General features: G+C 44.2%; 1 protein-coding gene across 2 annotated transcripts in view; it reads left to right on the top strand.

The window, feature by feature from the left end:
- Positions 1-21,727, top strand: part of EGFR (epidermal growth factor receptor) — a 44,993-nt gene that overhangs the window by 6,877 nt on the left and 16,389 nt on the right. For both annotated transcript variants that reach the window (XM_026037203.1, XM_026037202.1), the window contains exons 5-18: positions 115-233; positions 1,469-1,610; positions 2,148-2,264; positions 2,848-2,974; positions 3,102-3,175; positions 4,405-4,495; positions 5,224-5,423; positions 5,927-6,059; positions 7,473-7,572; positions 9,090-9,247; positions 14,741-14,776; positions 16,509-16,650; positions 18,647-18,769; positions 20,019-20,117. In XM_026037203.1, the coding sequence (XP_025892988.1) occupies positions 115-233; positions 1,469-1,610; positions 2,148-2,264; positions 2,848-2,974; positions 3,102-3,175; positions 4,405-4,495; positions 5,224-5,423; positions 5,927-6,059; positions 7,473-7,572; positions 9,090-9,247; positions 14,741-14,776; positions 16,509-16,650; positions 18,647-18,769; positions 20,019-20,117 (1,661 nt within the window). The remainder of the gene's footprint in view (positions 1-114; positions 234-1,468; positions 1,611-2,147; positions 2,265-2,847; positions 2,975-3,101; positions 3,176-4,404; positions 4,496-5,223; positions 5,424-5,926; positions 6,060-7,472; positions 7,573-9,089; positions 9,248-14,740; positions 14,777-16,508; positions 16,651-18,646; positions 18,770-20,018; positions 20,118-21,727) is intronic.

Raw genomic sequence — 21,727 nt, 5'->3', positions numbered from 1 at the left:
GCACAGGTCGTGTAGCCGGCATTTCTCCATAGTATTGATTTCCTTGTAGCAAACACAGCTTAGAAGTACTCTAACTCCTGTTTTTTTTTTTTTTTTGTCCCCTTTGTTTTTCAGTAACAAAAGTCATCTGTGCCCAGCAGTGCTCCGGACGGTGCAGGGGAAAGGTGCCCAGTGACTGCTGCCAYAACCAGTGTGCTGCTGGGTGTACGGGGCCTCGGGAGAGCGACTGTCTGGTAAGGAGGCTGCAACAACTTGCGTAAAGCCATGGCCCTGCCACGCAGATGTCCAGCTGGATGCCCTGTAACCTTCTTTTACCTGAGAAGGCCCTCAAGGGATGCTGACCAAGACAGCCCCATGTTGTGATGGGAGCAACGAGGGGATAGGAAGGAAGAGGGAACGAGGGTCCATAGGAGGGAAGAGGGCTGAATTGCACAACACTCTTAGCTTATCTTTGCTAATTTGCCAGGTGGACATTCCTAACATGTGTCAAATAGGCATTAGTGCCTTGGAAAGCCAAGAATGCTCCAAGTGTCCACATGGGAAGTTCCTGTGGAGCAGCTAAGAGTTTACTCTGGATCAACTTCCCTAACATGCACAGCTCCCCATATCCTCAGCTGCTGTCACAGCTCAGTACTTCTCCACTTTTTTTTTTCTAGGAAAAAAAAAGATYGATTTTTCAGGGTTGTAGTACACAATGTGTTTGTAACTCTTCCCCTCTCTAACGCTATACTTCGTTCTGAATTAAGTGACATGTGAGTAATTGTCACAGAAACAGTGCGGTTGATATTTTTTCAGTGTTGCTGTCTGCATTCCTGGCTGTATTCCTTATGAACTGCATGGCCAGAATGCTCTTACTGGCTCACAGAGAAAAATAATACGGTTATTCTCTCTCATCCAGAAAGCCAGGGAAGAATAAAGGGAGAAACAGAGAACAATTATTAATTTAATGCAGAATTAGGTTGGAAGAACCAACATGTCCTTCATAAATACCTACTAAATTGTTCATTACCTGCAGCCAAATATAATGGTTTCAGTTTAATACCTAGCCACAAATGTCAGTAATCGGCAGGAAAGAACTTGATTTGATTTATGTTATTAAAAAGCGGCTGGCCAAGAAAACTAAAGCATTTGTCTTGATCTGGTTACCGCTCGTAGGGAAAATTCTTCTGTCTGAGGCATGCAGATTCAACCCTGTTCCCATGTGAATCCCAGCAGCTCTCCTCCAGAGTGCCAAGGTTTCTTGTTCAGATCAAGAAAACCTCATGTTCGCTCTTTTTCTCAAATATCAAGCTAAATTGCCCAACCTGATGCAACTTTCTGCCTCCCAAGCACAAGGGAACAACCCTGCTAGTGCTTGTGGTTTCCATTAGAGCTTAGTATGAAACAAAGAAGCCAGTTAAGAGTGTTTTTAGATTGCAGTTAATAAAAACAGGAGATCGTTTAATGGACACGTGTTGTTCCATGACAGGCATGTCGCAAGTTCCGGGATGATGCCACCTGCAAGGACACATGTCCCCCATTAGTCCTGTACAATCCTACCACCTACCAGATGGATGTCAACCCCGACGGAAAGTACAGCTTTGGAGCCACGTGCGTGAGGGAATGTCCTCGTAAGTTCGTTTTGTCTTGCAGATATGGTGGGAAGATGGCAGGTTTGAGGAGATGGGCAAGGGAACTGCCTCATCACCTTGCTCAAGATGCTGGCTTTGTCTTTGTGCTGTTCCACATCAATATGATTTTTAAACACCAAGACCTACATGTGGGAGAGGGTTCAGCATACAGACTTGGTGTCTCTTCCTGAGATTTGCTGTTGGCCTTCATAGGCCTTTGGTTGGGAAGARCGAATAACGATCAGGAATCAGAAAGTGCCGACAACTGACCTGGATTATGGCACCACTGCCTGACCTGTCCTTGACAATGTTGCTTTACCCTTTGGACAGTTCCCCTCTCTGTAAAATAGTGATAATGATGTATGTCTATCTACCTTCAAAGGATGTCAGGAGAATTAATAATTAATGCTTGTGCTTTGCCCGAGTATACCAAAAGTTCAAAAGCCTTTTTTCTGTCTTCTAGCTTTTTAAGTGTCTGCGCAGCCCCCAGTGTATCCCCCTGATATTTCAATGCCCTTGTTGTCCTTGTTTTTCCAGACAACTATGTGGTGACGGACCACGGCTCCTGTGTTCGCTCGTGTAATACTGATACTTATGAAGTGGAAGAAAATGGTGTTCGGAAGTGTAAAAAATGTGACGGGCTGTGCAGCAAAGGTATAAAAAGCATGGAATAAAATAGTAAGGCTTTGAGGCAGAAGGTAGTTTTTTAGAGGAGGTAAAGGGAGCTCAATTTAGACCTCAAAGAGCAAAGTATAAATATCTGTTAATAATCTGAAGGTCAAGACAAGTATCCATGGATAATTTGGAKGTTCAAAACAAGAGAATCAATGGCTTTGAAGCATGCTCTCAAGCTGGCATACTCTGCAAGTGAGCTAGATAAACTATGCTACCTGTAGATGCAAGTCTTCCACATTAGCCTTCTCCTTAGTTTATCCTTCCTAGGATCTCCTCAGTGGGAATGAAAATGAAAATGGGACAGAGAGAAGTGTGTGTGCAAGACTCAGTGTGCAGAGGTGTTTGGATCAATGCTGCACAAATGGGCAAGCAGGAAACATTTAACATTTTGTGCTTTTGGATATGCAAAAGTAGACAAGAGATCTATGAAACTGATCTTACAGTGGCAGGTTTGACCATGTGGGGATACTTTATGGACTACTATCATTTTTGTGTTTATTCCCTCACATATGAGTATGTGTAACTCTTCTCCCTCTTGACTTCTGTGCTTCCGTTTTACCAGTGTGCAATGGCATTGGGATTGGTGAGCTTAAGGGAATTCTTTCCATAAATGCCACAAACATTGACTCCTTCAAAAACTGTACCAAGATCAATGGAGATGTCAGCATACTCCCAGTTGCATTTCTAGGGTGAGTTGCCTCTTGATCTTTCAGCGCTAGCTAGAGGAGAGGGGCTTAGGAAGAAGCCCCTTAGGGGGAAGATAGGGAAAGGTTCAAGCTGACTCCTTCTTCTGATTTCTCCTCCTGTTTGTTTCAGTGATGCCTTCACCAAGACACTACCTCTCGACCCTAAGAAACTGGATGTCTTCAAAACAGTCAAAGAAATATCAGGTCAGCAATATGTTTTAAACATGATATGTTACTGCCAAAAACACCAAGGGAGATGAGGAATTATTTTCTAGCTGGTGAAGTACACACAAATAGTTTCTGCCCCTGAGCGGATAGGGATCACTTTTCACAGAGGTGGTCAGTAGCGTTTTGCTAGCTTTACACCCACGCAACTCATCCTGGCCTCTCATCCGAGGTGCGYGGTTGTGCCAGATCATCTGTTCTGCTCAACTGTCAGCCCTAGTGGAGAGTAAAAGCAGAAGAGATACTCAGCCACCCAAGAAGTATGTGGTGGTGCAGAGGCGTGCCACACTGGCTTAGGAAAAAAACAAMAMAAAAAAACCYTAGAGTGTTTCTATTTGTGGAAAACCTTTCAGCAGTTCCTTAGGGAAGTRTGCTGAGCGGCTTGCATCATCCTCGCGGAGACACCCTCTCCAGCCTGGAGAGCCCTTCCCTAGAATAAATGCAGGCTCTGAAAGCGTAAAGTGCTCAGCAAAGCACTCGACTTGGGTCTGGCACGAGCACCAATTAAAAGCAGTTGTGTTTGGTCAAAGACATTCATCCCAGTATGAAAGCAGTGGATTATCAGAGCTGGGCCTGCAGATGTGTCATCAGTTCCGCTTTACTTTCTCTCTTTTATCTCTCTGCCTTCCTTAAAGGTAGCAATGTCTAACCTCACAACCTCAGCTAGCAGAATGTAATTTCCCAAATTCCTTTCCTCTACCTRAAACATCTCACTGGGGCAGGGAAATCTGCTTGTCTTGGCAGATACCTCCAATCTACTGTCTGCTCTGTTTCTGTCCTCTGCTCTATTTCTCTGTTCCTCGAAGGCAGCTCACAGCAGGGATGGAGCAGGGCTTTTCCCATGCTGCAGGGAAAGCCGGAGCCTCCCATCCCGGATTGCTGCTGACAGGAGCAGGCACTGGCTGCTCAGCGTGGCGGGATGCAGCTCTCTGACACGCCACCCTCTTGCACTGCTGAGCCCTCGTGGTGGACCAAAAGTAAATTGTTTACAAGACAGTATTCACAAATAGCTTCCTGCTCCCTAAAATGTCATGCTTCACTTTGAAATTCCTAGGAAGGCATACAGAAAGTACGAGTGCCTTCCGCCAGCTTGGGAGATGCTGTTTGGGGCAAGAGGTTCCACTTCCAGTACTAACCAAGTTGCCACATTTTCTTTTTTTTTTTTTTTTTTTTTTTTTTTTCTTTTAACCTTCTTTTCCTCATTTCAGGATTTTTGTTGATTCAGGCTTGGCCTGAAAATGCTACTGATCTCTATGCTTTTGAAAATCTGGAGATTATACGAGGCAGAACCAAGCAACAGTAAGTAAATCATGCACCAGACTCGGTGCAAAAAAACCTGTTTAGAGCTGCCCTTGCCTGAGCAAGCCAAGGTGCAAAGATCTGTGAAACTCAAGTGTCACAGAAGAGTTGGACAAAACTGGAACAATCTTGCTAGGGGTTAAGCAGCTTTTTTTTTTTGTGACAAATTTACCTTAATAGGCTCAAATTTGCACCTCCCTACTGCTTTTAGAGGTTGTGAGGTGCCTGCTCTCAGAACCAAGCTGCCTACACAAGGGTGAGCAACTCTTTGGGATCCAGGGATTGCGAGTGCCAGACAGGTTACCATGTGTACTAGAAATGCTTTGGTTTTGGAGGTAGCTGGGAAGTGGGAGAGGAGACCACAGCTTCCAGGTGGCATAAACACAGGCAAGGGATAAACACAGGCATGGCATAAACACAGGCTATCCCAGCAAGATAGCTTTGTGGACCAGTACAGAATAACTTTCCTACTTGCAACCAACGTTGTACAGCATTTACTTGATGGAAGGCATGTGTGCTGCAAAGTTTAGCTTAAAATCCCCATGCAAAACCATTGCAGTTGTTATACAACAGGCATGCCATGTACCACATGTTACCCAATTGAGCAACATCTTGCTTAAGCAAAGTTCAGCTTACAACAACACACGTAGGCCCTTGAAAAGCAAGAGAAAACCACCCTCTTTAATCACCGTTTTTCCTTTGTGTGTTTTTTTTTCTGTCCATTTCAGTGGCCAGTACTCCCTTGCAGTTGTTAATTTGAAAATTCAGTCGTTAGGGCTGCGCTCCCTTAAGGAAATCAGTGATGGAGATGTTGCCATTATGAAGAACAAGAACCTCTGCTATGCGGACACGATGAACTGGCGCAGTCTGTTTGCAACTCAGAGTCAGAAAACAAAAATAATACAGAACAGAAATCAAAATGAGTGTGGTAAGTCAGTGCTGTCCTCCTGTCCTGCTTGCAATCTTGTGCTAAAATGCAAGAGCAGTTTAAGCCTGATGTTTTTCTCTTCATTCCTCTGATGTCCTAGTTTGCTGAGGTTGATATTTGGTCATGCTGCTATTGACTGCAGTCATCTCTGAGTCAAAATCTAATTATTTTTTCTTTGCAGAATGTGAATTGTTATATTTTGGAAAGAAATCTCTTTCGGTCCTGATTTAGCCTGATTATATATCTGTTAAACGGTCACAGAGGAGCCTTTTCTCATTTGGAAAATCAGAAGTCACTTTTAATTTCAGACTTTGTGGATTAAGGGAATCATGATTATTCCTCTTCCATATTGTCAGGACTGTTAATGTCTGCCTTGGAATAATACAGAAAAATTGTCTCTTAAAGTTGAGTTCTGCAGGACTGTATTTGCTCTCTCTCCTGCTTTGAAGTTCATGGTGTTTATTTATTTATTAATTCATTTTTTAAATCTCTTTTTGTCTTAGCTGCTGCTCAGCATGTTTGTGACCCCCTGTGCTCAGATATAGGCTGCTGGGGCCCTGGGCCCTTCCACTGCTTCTCCTGCAAATATTTTGGCCGCCAGAAGGAGTGTGTGAAAGAGTGCAATATCCTGCAAGGGTAAGTTGTCTGGGGCGGTTTGGTGGTGATGTTTCAGTTTTATTTTCAAGAGCTGTTGCAAAGTAACCAGGCCTCTCATTGCACTGAGCTTCACCAGCAGCCGCTTTGAAAATCTGAGCTATGCCTGTCATGCCAAGCCCGTTGGGCGCGCGCCCGAGCTCGTTGCAGTCACTGGGATCTTGGTTCCCCAAGTCGCCCTCGCCGCAGACGGGCTCATCCGTGTGCTCCAAATTGCGCAGGAGCCGTTTGCCGAATTGCAGCCCATGTCTCGAGAGGTCAGAGTCTGCCCCGGGCTGCCCCGGAGGGGCCCCTGCTGAAACTGCAGGCAGCTCCTGGCAAGAATCCWGGGCAGGGCTTTGCAATTTGCAATTTGCAAAGCTGCAGTCAGGGGAAAATTAACCTTAATGTGAAGAGCACTTGGAGCAGGAGTTTCAGGCAAATTTATTGCCCCAGCTTCACTCAGAATATTCAAAACATCTCGATACCTCTCCATCAGCTCTCTGAAGGTTTTTTCCATCAGCTCAACAGGTGCTATAGGCRGGGAAGGAAAGGCTACCACAGAAATTTGGCTATACAGAAAAGGATACCGATTTTCTGCAATGCACATCAGACCCAAAAGACCTACAACAGATTTGTTGGTGCAAACATTTGTTTTGTTACAAAGTCTTTTGGAGCTGGACCTTTAAAAATCATTGCTCTTGTGAAAGTACTTGACAGCCTGCTGCGGCCTGTGATGTTTGCGTTTGTCTGGTAACTTGCAGTTCAGCAGCTGTCTTTTTTTTTGTGAGCAAAGGCCCTGCGGCAGTTGTTATGACCTGAAGGGCAGATCTGGGCATTTTTTTGTGTGTCAAATGATGGGTAGATTTAGTTTAATTAATAACACTATCACTTGAAGTGGAACAGCTTTATTGCTATTGAAACCATCTGTTCCCAACTTTCATATTTTAATGATTCATTGTACGTTTGGGGTTGGGAGCAGGGGGGGCATGAGTTTAATTAAGAGCGCGTTTCTGTTTAACTTTCCTTGTTTTCATTTGGAGCCTCGGAATCCCTCGCGCTGCTTTTGCTGATTGCTTTGCGTCGCTTCCCTTCGGAGAGCTTTGAGGATAGTCTCTGCCCATTAGCTTAGGCTGAAAGTCAGTTGGTTTGTGGTGTCCAGGCTGCAGTGCCGTGTGTTGCCCCATCACTGAGTGTCGCGTAGCAGGGTGCTCCGCTCATGTGCTGCTGCCGGCCAGGACCTTCTCCCAGCATCACCTCCCCTCTCATCASAGCCATCCCGGTGTAGCTACACTGAGCAAGTCAGAACAGGGACAGGAGAGACATGAGGGACTACCAGTGCTTATCACTCCTCAACATCTCGCTGGGTTGTTTTTCTTTCTTTTAATAGTTTCCCTGCTTTTTTTTACTTTCCAGGGAGCCCCGGGAGTTTGAAAGAGACTCAAAGTGCCTCCCATGTCACCCCGAGTGCTTGGTGCAAAACTCCACCATGTACAACGCCACCTGCACTGGACCTGTAAGAGCTGATGTGCCTTAACAAACCTCTACAYGCGGGCAAATTAGCCTGCAATGTGCTCTCCCCATGCTGACAAGTCATGGGAGGTGCTTTAAAACAAGCCCAAGAACACCCTGAGTTGGGAGACTTAGAGGGCAAGATCTGGGAGTGGGGATAGGGGACAAAAAGGGRAGAGGGGTCTGCAAGGTAATTTCTCTCTCATGTCACCCATCATGCACGTAATCCACACTGCCCCTCAACTCTCAGGCATTGCAGGACCTTTGCTGGTTGCAATTTTTTAGAGCAAAGTTTAAGAATTATATGTAGGTGCATGTATGGGAATTTGGTGATGATTTTAGGAATGAGCAGTTACCAAACAACCAAATTACCATGAACATGTTGAACTTCCTCATTCAGAAGGAGAAGAATAACCATTAAAACCAGTGGATCAATACAGTAGCTTTTCCCCTTTGAAAAATGTGGGGCAAAGTTGTGATTAAAAACAGGTGTTGACTGGAAAACATCCAGGAAGCAGTTTTTAATTAAAGCACATTCCGTCCTCTAATAGGTTAAAGTAAATACTTACAGTAACTGCAAATTTAAGTTGTGTTCAAAGAAAGGCAATCAAAATAAAATGAATTTTTTTTTCAAAGTGGTTTACATTTTCCAAATTCACATAAAAGCTCCTCCCTCAAAAGCCAATACACTCTACTCTTGCCAGTAGTCCTGAGTTGTCTTCAGTTTTGCCCCTTTTCCATTTTTAAAATGCTCTTTTATGAAGTGTCTGGTTTGGCAAATGTGAAAAATAATTTAATTTGAATATGTGTTAGATTGAATTCATGTCTTCATTCTGAAACTCATGAATATCTGGAAAGGAGCCATACTATTTTACATCTAAATTTGAACTCAGTCCTTTATCTTTAAGTGACAGAAGGCAAATGCACTTCAGTGCAAATGCATCCTCAGTCACAGAGAACATGTTTTTTGGTAATTGAAATCAAATCTCCCGTTCCCTCCTCCCTGCTGTGCTGTTAGCCAAAACCTTTAAACACCTCCTGCCCTCTCCTGTAGCCACTGCATGTTTGACCCTTGCCCATCACTCTGCAGAGTCACTGCTCAGTAATGTAAAGTATTTCCATCCTCCCTTCTAGCTCAGACTGTGGCCTCAGGGCTGCTCTCAACATTATAAACCCCCGTGGGCACTGACTGTCTTCTCATTTGCCCAGTGTCTAGTAATTCATTTGCTTTTGGGACCCTTAGACTTCATGATAATTAAAATAATCTTCACATAGCATCTCTCACTGTAGCCCCACAAAACCAGCACTGGATCTGGCCTGTTTGTTATTCTTTAATGGAATTTGACCCAGATTTGCTATTTTCCCTGCTAAAATACTTAAGGCATTCTTTGTGCTGCTCCAGTCTGAATAGAAGGGTGCAGTTGAATATCGAACACATTTAGATTTGTCACCTGAATTTCCTCTTGAATAGGCCAGTATATGGGTACTTGAAAGAAGCATTTCTTCTTGGTTTCTTTTCAGGGCCCAGACAACTGCATGAAATGTGCCCACTTCATAGATGGCCCTCACTGCGTGAAAACCTGTCCCGCGGGGGTGCTGGGAGAGAACGATACCCTCGTCTGGAAATACGCCGACGGAAACTCCGTCTGCCGGCTCTGCCATCCCAACTGTACCCGCGGGTGAGTACGATACACTTGCCTAGTAAAACAAGAGCAGAAGGAACAAAGAAAGAAAAGAAGGAAGGAATTGGTTGTTGCTCCTCTTGAGCCCATTCCCTTCCTGACAGTCCCCTTTCAAAATACCATCACCAAAACCCATCAGGAAGCGAAGGAGGTCAGAACCATGCAGGTAATGTAAGCAACATGTGGCTGACTTTGTAAATAGGGAAAGTTCAGTGGCACTTCTTCTTTACACAGAAGGCAAAGAGAAAAAAAAATGAAAAAAAAATGTTTTAGGGGACTTGAAACAGGCTTGTTTATTTATTTATAAGAGAAACTTTCTGGAAATTTACAAAACTCGCTGGCCCCGTGATGCACTCCTTTTCCCTCTGCCCGGCTGGGTGCTCAGCCTGGGTTTTGGGGAGGGAGGGCAGTGACCTCTGGCGGAGGCTGAGCTCCACGGGGTCCCACCACAGGCTGCGTGTCACCCTCACCCTCGAAAGGCATGGAGATGGCTGGATGGCTTGCTCCTTTTTTCCTCCCCAGCTGGGATATTTCAGGAGGGAAGTCCCAGTGCATTACCTGGGGCATGCACAATGATTTTCTGCTCTCTTTCTGTGTGTGGGCACCTGTCTGAGCTTAAAGCCTTACCTGTCCTAAATATTAATTTAATCGCTGGGAATCACAGCAATCCGTAAGCCTGTATTTTCACTTGCTGGCCTGGTGAAACCACTGCCTATAATGAACTGTGAATTTAACTGCATTTTGCCTATGTAACAGTAAGTGACAGGGTTGCAGCTGTGGCCTCTCAAGGCTTCGTCCCTGCAATGGACATGGGTTGTGCTGTAAGAAGTGTGGGGTTTGGGACCTGCTTCTTGGATGCTCTTAGAGCAAAAGACCCTTCTTGGGTATCTTTTCCCTCGCAAGCCTCTCCCTTGTGATCTGCAGTGACTTCCCTGTGTTTCCTCAGTGTCACAGGCAAGGCTTATCAATGCTTCCCGGCACGCTCCTGATAATGGCTGATCTCAGCTGAAAAGGGATCTTAATAACTTTGATCTTTACTAATGACCTCYGTGACTGCGATCGCTGGTCCCCTCTGATACCAACTGGCCGCAGTGAGCCAAATATCCTTCTCAAAACTGGCCACATGAAAATGTGGCTGCTGATTTGAGCAGCATAATCAGTAACCACATCTGAACAGAGCTCTTGGCTGAGTGGCTGTGGTAGCRAGATCAAACACTAAGCTCAGATGARTACAGGCTTGGAGAATGTAATTTGCCAGACGTGAGTGCGACTGGGCGAGCTTGCAGTGGCCTCCGAGCGAGGCCTCCGAGCAGAGCTGCACATTGTTCCAGGCTCCTCACAAAAGTCAATTCCCGYTTGCCTAGCAGTGGGGGAGTGTCCCAAAGGGGTGGGATGGGTGTAGGGCAAGGAGAGATTATTGGATATTGGGGTTGCTCAGGGTGTTTCACCCTATAGCATAACAAAAGATAYCTATTTCATCTCTGATGTGAAAGGTTTGGACTTGATATGTCATTGTTGTTTGTTTATATTGTGAACATGCTGGCTGGCCCTGCAAAGGGTGCCAAATGAAAGAGGCTCTGCTCCGGAGAGATGCGGCAGAACTAGAGGAAGGTTGCATTCCARTTTTTATTTCACTGAATCATGGAATGATTAAGGTTGGAAGGCACCTCTAGARATCATCTAGTCCAACCTTCCTGCTCAAGCAGGGACACCCAGAGCAYGGGGCACAGGGCGGCATCCAGGCGGGTTGTGAAGACCTCCAGAGAAGGAGACTCCACAGCCTCCCTGGGCAGCCTGTGCCAGGGCAATTTAAGGACATTTGAGGGCAAGGGCAACGATGGGTAGGCTGTAGCAGAGTCCTAATGTGGCAGTCCTGGGCAGTGTCTTYCCCTTGAAGACCACAGGTCAGAGATGCCCATTAACTGCTCCTCACGCTCTCTCCTTGTTGTGCCTCAGGACCACAATCGGTTCRAGCAGCAGCGGGTCGAAATCATCAGTCTTGCAAAGTTTTTTCATCCTTAAATTCCACTGTTTCAACAATTATGCACAACAAGAAACAATTTTGTTACTGCTATTCCTGTCCAATTTCATGTCTAGAGCCCACAAAACCTATCAGTGTGATTAAGTTTGCTGACTTCTGACTCTTTGCTATTTACCAGAAGTTACAAGTAGGAAGAACTCTTCTAACCAAACTTTGTCAGAAATTTCGTTYTTTACTTTCATGCCTACTTGCAGTGCATTGCTTTCTTCATATTGCTGCTAAGAGTCTCATCTAGTTTGATTTTCTTTGCTGAATCCCCAAGCTGCAGTTTGTTCAGCTTTCATTAGAAAGCAGAAGGGAGGAAGCTGTCTCCTCTTCAGCCCAAATGACTCCTTCTCTCCCATTTCCCTTGTAACTTGAGATTTCTGTGCTCAAACTTCCTTTTACTCTGTCTCTACTACAGCTGAGAGAATACACTCAATCTGAGAGAGAGGTCCTAGGAGCCCTGGAATTACCCATTTATACCTCCAGCATCTAATGAAACACACTAGCCTGATTAATCTGTGCTGTGCTCAGTGGTTTGGTTTTCCAATATTGTTTTCCCAGAGCGGGAGAATTAAATTCAGTTGTAGCCAGTGGGATAGAATAGCAAGAAAGAGAGAAGGCAAAAGGGTAGTTAATAGCCCTGACTGACACATCCTGCCTCCAGAGTCCATGTGAACCCTACGTGCATTGCCATCCTTGTCATTTTTCACATTAAATGCCACAGGACTTTAGGATAGGTGGAAAGAAGGCAAGGAGGTTAGAGGGAGAAGTCCATGGTATTAGTTCACACACTCAATGCCTTCATCACGTTTTGAAGGTTAATGAGAAAGCGAGGGCAGAGGAAAGTTCTCATAAGGCTTGAAAGAGCCTGATGATTTTCCATTTCATTTATGACTCCAAAGAACTTAGGCCGTTATAGTCTGAGTTCCCTCCGAAAGGCCATAAATCAAAGCAACCTGGCTGTATTATATCAAATTAGGAACTGTGAGTTGAGGAGAAAGTTGTTAAAATCTTGATGGATTTCCGAAATAAATAGCCATGTCTACATGGAGACAAGTAATGTTTACGCAGACGGATTAAATGCTGAGTTTAGGATGCAGTTGTTTCAGGGACTGTACACAGTGCTAATTTTCCAGTAAGGGGATAGTAGAGAAATATTTCAGAGACTACGACTGCTTTTAGATTCCTTCTAATATATCCATAAGATCTTGAGGCAGTTTATAATACAAAGTCACATTTCTCATTTTAGTTTCTGTTAGCAGAAGAAGAAAAACGATTCAGGAATGGAAAAGGCAATTGTTTAGATTCCATAAAACCTGGGTTACTTATGTTGGGTGTCATCTTAAAATTCCGCATTAAGAAAGATGGTTATATTTAGTCTCAGATAGATATTTGTCATAGACTTTGTTTCTTCTTTGACTTGTGAAAYGAATCAGAAAATCACATGGGATTTGAGAAGCACCAGATGATCTATCATTTTCTTCCCAAGCACCTTTTAACTTTATCGTGCTCAACTTTGTATTGATGGATTTCTGGTGTGGGAAATAATTATTAAAAAAAAAGAAAAAACACTGATGAAAATCTATGCTGCCTCTTCAGCTTCCACTTTCTAACCTAGGAAAACAGCCAGTTGGATATTCCTCAGACTCTACATACTATTCCCTGGAATGAAGTTTTTGCTGTTAGGAAACACACAGAGGGGTTGCCATCAGTAAATGGCACGACAGACCAAAATTTTTGGAAAAAAGGTCATTAAAAGAACCACAGTCACATTCTGCATTCCTGTGAGGCCTTCGAAGTTCCCCACCTAATTTGGAAGAAGCTACTTGTGCTTTGCTGCATTAGCATATAGAGATTCATATAGAGGTGTGTTAGGGTGAGGTCTTGGGTCCTAGATGAATTCTCCATTAAATGCCCAAAAAGAAAGGTCTGTTGCAAAGTTAGATGCGCCTCCTGTGACTGTGGGCAGCCTTGTGGTTCTGCCGTACATGTGCAGCCTCTTTGTGCTTAGTTACTCAACTGAGCAAACAAAACAAGCTGTAGGCAGAAAGAAAATGCTAACAGAGCTGGGCGTCCGGGATGCGGGAACCGCTGTGCACGATGCTTCCAGCCRCGGAGGACACCAGGATGCACATTCTTGCATGGGAGCCCAGTGAACTCGCAAGACCTTCCAGATGCTGGGTCTCGGAGCACTCTGTTGGCACAGGAACAAGGCAAATACATGAGGGAAGATCAGAGYAAGGAAAACAAACAAGCGAAAAAGAAACAATTAAAATGAGTAGTAGCTTCCCCTCTTCCTCCCCCAGACCTTGTTCAAGTTGTGGGATAAAATCTCCAGCTCCACCTGCCATTTTGACATGTTTCTGGTTCCTGCTCTCAGCAACAGGGAATTGGGAACACGTTTCCTGGCATGGGCTTGCTTYTTAGCCCCTACTTGACCTCCTCTGGAGCTGCTGGGGGATGAGGCATCAATTCTTTAAGTCAGAGCAGGCAGCGGTTACCACAAAGTGGCCTTTTCTGCTCTGCTCTGCTCTGCCTTTCAGGCGTGATGTAATGCCTTCTGTAGTGCTCTCCTTCCTCAGGAGGCACCGCAGAGACCACAATTCCCATGAGGAGTGTGCATCTCACAGCCCAGCAGTGCATGGGGAGTGCATGATGCCTCTCCCACCCATTCAAATAGCAAATACACRCATTCACTGTATTTTAATCTTCATTGCTTTCTGCATGAGGCTGCTGACGTGGATGGAGGGCATTTCAAACTCCAGTGGAGGCTGAATGGCTTGCTAGAAGCATTCCTGGCTCTCTGGATAAGCCTCATGCTGTAGCAGGGAGGCCATGGCATGATTCAATCAAGTACCAGTAATATAAGCTCTCAGATTCTAAATTCAAAATATCGGGGGCACATATCAAAAGCCAATGGCCAAAGCGGGGRCTATCAAATCCTCTTTCCTGACAGCAGCATGTGTCTGCTGCTGAAGTTTTCTGTTGCAACGGGAAGTCCAGAAATGAGAATCTTTGAGCCAGGAAAGAAGGACTGTGTGGGATGCGTTTCCTCGAAGCCACTTACCCCCAGATAAGGGAATTCCTTTCAAGGAGGTGGTGCTTTTCTCTTCAGCTGTAAACAGCCCTGAGGGCATGTGCCAACACATGCATAGGTGCAGAGCAAGAGACTGGCCACCCTGCAGCCCCTCTGTGCCTTCCCTCCATTCAAACGCATCACAGAAAGATGTTTTAAAATACTCTTCTTTTTTTTTTTTTTTTTTTTACTGAGTATGCCGCATAACTCTGCTTCTAGATAAAATATTCCAGAGCTATTGATATTTTATAGCATGTATGATCATTATAAAGAGCTATACTCAGGCTGCTCTAAAACACAAACTTGTCATCAATAGCACTCTTTGCTGGCGTGATGGGAGCGTGTGTGCCAGAGCTAATGCATGTATAATATTCATTTGTTTTTACAGGTGTAAAGGGCCCGGTCTTGAAGGCTGTCCAAACGGGTGAGTATTTCATCTTTTAGAGTTAATGGCAGCATTGGAAAGAATGCATGTGTGTTTGCTTTTCTGTGCTAGGCCTAAAGTTAAGGCTTCGGATTTGCATAGGGAAGTGACAGATTAGTGCAGGCTCAGACCTATACAAATGACGAARGACTTGAGAAACGGTCCTAATGGTGAAAGACTCCAAAAGTTACTCTGAATTGTTTACCATGAAGGGGAAGTGAAAGTAAGACCTGGGATCTGTCACTGGAGAATAAAAACTAAGTGGTAAAAAGAAAGGATAATAGGCTAGAGGCAGAGAGATGTTTAGGATTAGTAGAATTACCTGCATTGCGGGAGACTCAGCTCAGAGACCCAGAGGGTCTCTTCTAGTCCTGTGATCTATACATCTCCAGCTCTTCCTCTGCACAGATGCACATTCACTCTTCACACTAGGTCTAGCTTTGCAGTGTTTGACCTTCATGACTTGCTCAGGACTGTGCAACAAATGAACTCCACAGTTTCTATAAGGGGCAACACTTTGTGCTATACCATGAATTCATTCACCGTGTCATGCAATAGCAAGACAAGTTCAACACAGACATACCCTTTAAAGTAGCTTCTTATGTCTTATAAGAGATTAATAGCTTATAAAAAGTTGTGATGGGGACCAAAGGGCAAATTTGGAGGAAAGCTTTTTTTATTTCCACCTAAATTTGAAATGAACGAGGCCGTAGTGAACAAGCAGGCAGCAATCTGTACCTGCAAYGTGTTCACACACTATCTGAGCTCACATACTTTCTATTAGGAGAAGAGGGTGAGCTATCTGAGTACATCGTGACCCGTGTGTGCATCAGGTCCCCTCTATAATGATGAGATGTCAGCCTTGCTGATGGCTCCTGCCTTCTTGGTGACAGCTTCCTTTCCATGCACTGCTTGTATCCGATGCTGTGCATGGCAGGTGTCAAGAGGCAGCATTGATTTGATGTCGGTGCACCCAGCAGCTTGGTCAGACAGGGAAGAAACTTCCCTTCGCGGAGTKGGAAGTCTCTGTTATGAGGATCAGCTCAGGTTTTGAGTTTCAGGGAAGAGCAAAGACTTGTAGAGGCAGATTATGCTGCAAGAATCAATACTGAGCACCAGAAGAAAAATCCTGAAATGAGGATGGAGGTGTTAGGAGATTTCAACATCAACTTTTATTGCTTACCTTGATATATTAGCAGGCCCTTCTCTACAATGCTCAATTCCTGCCACAGGAGCAATTTTTAGAAGAAACAGAAGTGCCTGGATTATTAAAGGGAAGCTTACAGATCCAGGACAAAAGCGCAAGCCCAGCAAAGCAAATGGCACAGAAATGATACATGCAAGACTCTGTGTAGAAGCAATTTGCAGAGGAAGGAGRGGCTGGCTAAACAGAGGAGAAGAAATTTGCAGTGTCAAGCACAGCACAGGTCAAGGTGGACGCACATTAGTGCAGTCCTGAGAGACAGAAGATGTTACCTTTTCTTAAAAGAAATAGCAAAAAGAATAAATCAAACACCAAAAAAAAMCACGTTCCTTTGGATAGAGAATTTAAATGCAGATACCCAAGATATTTGAACTGCAGGTAGACTTAATTGAATGCCTAGGTCAACATCTGATGTTGGTCAACAGATCAACATCTGATGCTTCGATCAACTTTCATGGGTGTTCTTTTTTTAATCTTACACCTCAACCTTTTTTCTTTTCCCCACCTGCATCTTCTTCTGTCTCGCAGCTCCAAAATCCCCTCCATCGCAGCTGGTGTGGTCGGAGGCCTCCTGTGCCTCGTCGTGGTCGGCTTGGGCATYGGCCTCTACGTGCGCCGGCGCCACATCGTGCGGAAGCGGACCCTGCGCCGGCTGCTCCAGGAGAGGGAAGTGAGTGTGGCGGTCGCAGCCCAAACTCCCTGGATGGCCCCTCGGGGCCAGCTGCGTTATTCAGGGCGATGCTTTTTGGCCTCCTTGCACCAGCAAACCAAGGCTCCGTGGAGCTGCTTTGGAGCTCACTCTGTCCTTGGGTCGGCTGAGCAGGGTTTGCCAGGCTGGTCAGAAAAGAGGCAGTTGTTGCACATAACACCTTCTCACTTAATCTGGAGTCTGATCTCCGTAGTTATAATCTTCAAAAGCTTCAAGGGATTGGGAGGGCTAAATCCCAATGAAAATCCCTGAAATTGTCTATTCAGGTAAAAAAAATCACCACCACCACCAACAAAACCCTAAGCCTTGAGGGTGAGGTATATTGTATTTGCTGCTCTGTACTATATATTGCCAGTATTGAATCATTTCTCACTCCAGACAAGCCTTTAGGCTGCTGGAACACAATTTTGAGAATCGTACCTTTCGCACCTGATTCTGATGAAAAAAAATGAGAGAGAAGGGAGATCAATGAAAGGAATGGAGGATGATTTTATTTATCTTTTTTTTTTTTTTTTTCACCCCTGTAAGGTTGCAAAGCTGTCTAATTCAAATGTAATCCTGCTTTTAGTTCTGTCCTGCCACCCTGTCTCGGTCWGTAGTCCTATTATTGAAGCTGGGGCTGAGTCATGATGGTAGAAATTTTTTTTTATTAATACAGTAGGTGCAGCCCAAGCAGAGCTAACCTGAAAGTTTAATTAAAATCCGTCCTTTGCCCCATGCATCACTCTCCAGAGTGCAACTCTCTCTTTCCTTTAGGCCACTGCAAAGTGAACGGTTTGCCCTGTTGGGCATGAGGGAGGTAACTAGGCTGCTGCTCATTTTCCACGTGGTACAGGTTTCGTATGTATCACAGGCACCCTCTGGGTGCCTCACATGTGAAATGGCAAAGTTCATTATCCTGGATCAAACCCATTGATTCAAAATAAGCCCCCTTCTCTTTTTGCAGTTCAGCTTTAGCAAATAACTAGCAAATTGTGTTTAGCATTCTGCTAAAAGCCCCATTCCAGCTTCCTCTGTGCTCCCTGGCTTTGCAGAGTCAAATGGTAAAAGTCTTCCAGCTGCCTTGCTTTTCAGTACGTTTCCTAACAGTATTATACTGTAGCCTGTAGTTATAAAAGCAAAATTCAGTTTGCATTCAGCTCATAATGTACCCTTTGTACTCATGAAAAAAGGATCATCACAACAAAATGGTCATTGGCACCCTTAAGATCAGATTGTATCTAGCCTAATATGATCGTTCTCAAAGGAAAGGTAGAAGAAAATCACTAGGGTAAAAGCTGACTTAAATATCAAAAATGTCTTTAATGTCTGTATWTGGAGAGCATTAGTGCTGTTTGCAGTAAGTAAAATATTGCAGTAAAGCATAGGGCAAATGTTAAGAACATCACCAGTAAGTTTTAATACTGGCTTTTGTATTGATGAAGAGTTGTGCTCAGAGTTTAAATTGCTGTTTGTGATCCCTGTGGTCTGGGAGAGCCACCTCTGGTACCATGGGAATTTCATCTAGTGAGACAAGAGCAAACCTGAAAGGTTGGAGGTGATTCCTGCATATTATTTAAAACATTTTTGTAATTTATTCTCAAGTTCAAAAAATTAATCTTATTTAGGATCTGTGGTAATTACACTTTTCTTCATGGCATGTGTGTTCAGGCTTTGAAGTTTAAGTCTTATTTGAAGAGTAGCAGTCCTTCATTTTCCTTCAAAACGCCGGTGGCCATGTCAGATTTCATTCTGCATTATACAGATGGGGAGGAATGGGATTGCAGAGCTGGCTTGTGATGGATTTTACATCTGCAATAACGCTATGGAGTGAAATTTGGAGTCAMTCCAGATACTTCTTTTTGTACGTTGGGAGTGGAGCTGCCCTCACATAAACTGCAATTATTTCAACCAAGGGAGCTCCTTGCTTGCTTGCTTCCTGCACTTCTAACGTCTTGTTCTGCCCCGTCTCCACCAGCTCGTCGAACCTCTGACACCCAGCGGAGAGGCACCAAACCAGGCTCATCTGAGAATTTTAAAGGAAACTGAATTTAAGAAGGTCAAAGTTTTAGGTTCGGGAGCTTTTGGCACTGTTTATAAGGTAAGATCACTAGGTTTCCTTTCCTCACTCCTCCTTGCTCCTACGTGCAGAATCCACCCAAGCAAAGCACAAGCTGGTTGCTGAGAGCACTGTTGTAAGGTTTTTTGTTAGCTTTTGCAGTATGCATATGTTGAACTGGTAGGAGGACTACTAAATTATCATTATTTGATGTATGAATCAGTATATGGTGATACAAGGAGAAGCTTTACATAAGGTGTTTCCAGAGCCATACTGCTGAGCATGGGACAAAGATCTCTGTTTAAAAACTGCTGCTGCCAAATATAACCTGTTGTGAAAATGTTGGGGGCTGAGGGGGGACACTCTGGTCAGCTCAGGGCTAAGCAGTTTTACTCTCTGGTTTTGGTCTGGTTTCTGTAGTCCTCAGTCACTCTTCCTCAGTCAAACCAACCAATTTAGAATTGTAGCAAAGAGTGTATACGCTTTCATTTGTGTAGTTCTGCTGTGGGTTTTTTTTGCCTTTTTCTGTTTTTCATCCTTTTCATTTATGCTTTTATTCTTCACCAGGACCCACCTTTCTCTACTCCTCCTGTTCAACTTCCATTTCCAGGCTTTCTTTTTTTTCAGCTTGTGGTACCAAAATATCAACTGTAGATTCTTGCCTTTGGTTACAAAGCTCTGCATTTTGCAGCAGGTTTCCAAATGCAGCTAAGAGCAGCATGGGCACAAATCCCACTGACTCCTGAAAACACGCACCTGCCCTCCTAGGTACTTCAGCAGAGCCTCCTCATAGCACCATATGTTTCCTCTGCCTCCTACCCAAGCACCAAGGCAGCTGGACATAAACATACCTGTCACTGGATATATTTAGGGCTGGAGAACTTGTGCAGGACCACTGCCATCTCGTTTCCTATGAGAAAATCCCAGTCCTTTTAATCCTGCAGTTTATAAACTGGAAATGGCAAGGTTTTGCTCATGCAGCTACCACAGTGCTTGACATTCATTAGGTTTCCATCTTTAGAGGCTACTTTTTGCACATCTTTTGGGCTATTTATATAGGTAAGGTGATGAATGTTTATATAGGTAAGATGATGAATGTGGATTTTAAATATATATATATATATATATATATATATATAGTGAAATTACTTACTCTATTTTTATTGTCTGCATTGCCTTACTATTGCTCCAAATATTTACTTCTACTAAGAAAATGTAAAATGTAGTTGTAATTATGAGAATTAGCACATTGGATTATAGTCTGATTAACTCTTTGTACTTCTTTTCATAGGGACTTTGGATCCCTGAAGGGGAAAAGGTGAAAATTCCTGTTGCTATTAAAGAGTTGAGAGAAGCTACATCACCCAAAGCCAACAAGGAAATACTTGATGTGAGTTTTTGGGTTCTTTTTGCCAAGTTTGTCAGTGGTCTCTGAATTTTCCTCTCAATAGCAGAACAAATTCAGGACTTTGTGTGGGAAGAAATACTTAGCACCCTAAACCAAATTCCCCGTACAGGAGTATTGTGCTGCCATGCAACYGTTGCATGATTGACTTGAAGTGTATTTCTGTCTTCACTGAACCCCCTGTTCACAGTCCAAATACTGAATTTTATACTCAGTAAGCAGGAMCTGGCCTTTAAGGATAGGTCAGAATTCAAGTTTTTCAGACAAGATTGTTTGCTCTATTCTGATGTTTCAGGCCTTATGTTATGGCATTTATTGCTATTATAGCAATACGAATGGAAACAATAACAACAATATCTGTTTTTCCAATCCCAACATTGCAGATTGTCTTAAGCCAATTCCTTGGCTAGATATCATTAATTTCATTATAAAATCAAAAGAACAAACTCAAGCTATCTGGTATCTCTGCCGTGAATAATGAGAAATTATATGGCTGGATGAGATAGATGCAGGAATTCTTGTTTTCTTCCTTGGACATACCTCTTAATCTCCCCCAAATAAGTAAAGAAGCTACAGGATGCTATTCCTCATTTGCTTTCACAAAGGCCGAGATCAGCAGTTCTCGAAAAGAGCCGGCTTGTGTCAGCACCCTGTGACACTTCCCAGGAGCTGCYTGGAGCCATGGCCCCAGGCAACTCGCTGTATGGTGGATGAGCTGCTTTACATGGCCATGGGAAGCTGCAAGATGGAAACGAACATCCRGTTTTTCTCCGTTGACTTCTGGGGTCAGCTTAACTGTAGCTAATCATCCCTTGCTTTAGGAATCAGGCCGAGGTCATGGCTGAGCCCAGTCTGYATTTGTGCACACACCAGGGCCTGACCACTGTAGGTGCATGTGGTCATGTGTGTGCATATGAACACTTACGTCCTCCACGAGGGTTCACAAATGCATAGATTTACAACAGAGGGGACAGAATCCCAAATCCAAAACATCTTGGACTTGGAGAACAGTCAGAAACGTCTGAAAATCTGCTTTCTGCCACTACATCTTGATCCAACTTAGTACAAACCACTGAGGATGTACATTTATCTGCAAGGAAAGTACTGAGGGTTCGAATATGAGCATCTGGTGCTCAGTGTAGCTTCAGTGGACCTTCCTGCACTTCTGATGCAGGAAGAGACTCCTTAGAGACACGAAACATGCTGCTTGTGTGAGTCTTGCTCAGCCCTCTGAGCTGGAGCCTCCTGGTCGGCACGGGGACATCCCAAGGCCATGGAGGGTGTGCCAGACAGCTGGTGTCTTGAGAGGTTCTTCTTGCTCTTCCCAAATGAACGTGTCAGTTGAGTGCTTGTTCACAGGTTGCTTAGTTTGGAGCCAGCTACAAGCTCACAAATACCGCTCAAGTACTTTTTCTCTGGAAGGTAACGTGTAGACATTTTGCTTCCCAACGTGGTCCAGGTTTTCCCTGAATACATGTACACACGTCCAGGGCCTCATTATTCCATRTCCCTCATTTTCTAGCTTTATGCAAACAGCAAAGGAACAAGGTAACTGAAGCTGATGTAAACAGTGGTGAGAAAAGTAGCATAGGCTT

The sequence above is a fragment of the Nothoprocta perdicaria genome, unplaced genomic scaffold, assembly GCF_003342845.1.
Source record: "Nothoprocta perdicaria isolate Ctin4 unplaced genomic scaffold, notPer1 scaffold_192, whole genome shotgun sequence".
Classification (NCBI taxonomy): domain Eukaryota; kingdom Metazoa; phylum Chordata; class Aves; order Tinamiformes; family Tinamidae; genus Nothoprocta; species Nothoprocta perdicaria.
This window is presented reverse-complemented; position numbering and strand designations above follow the sequence as displayed.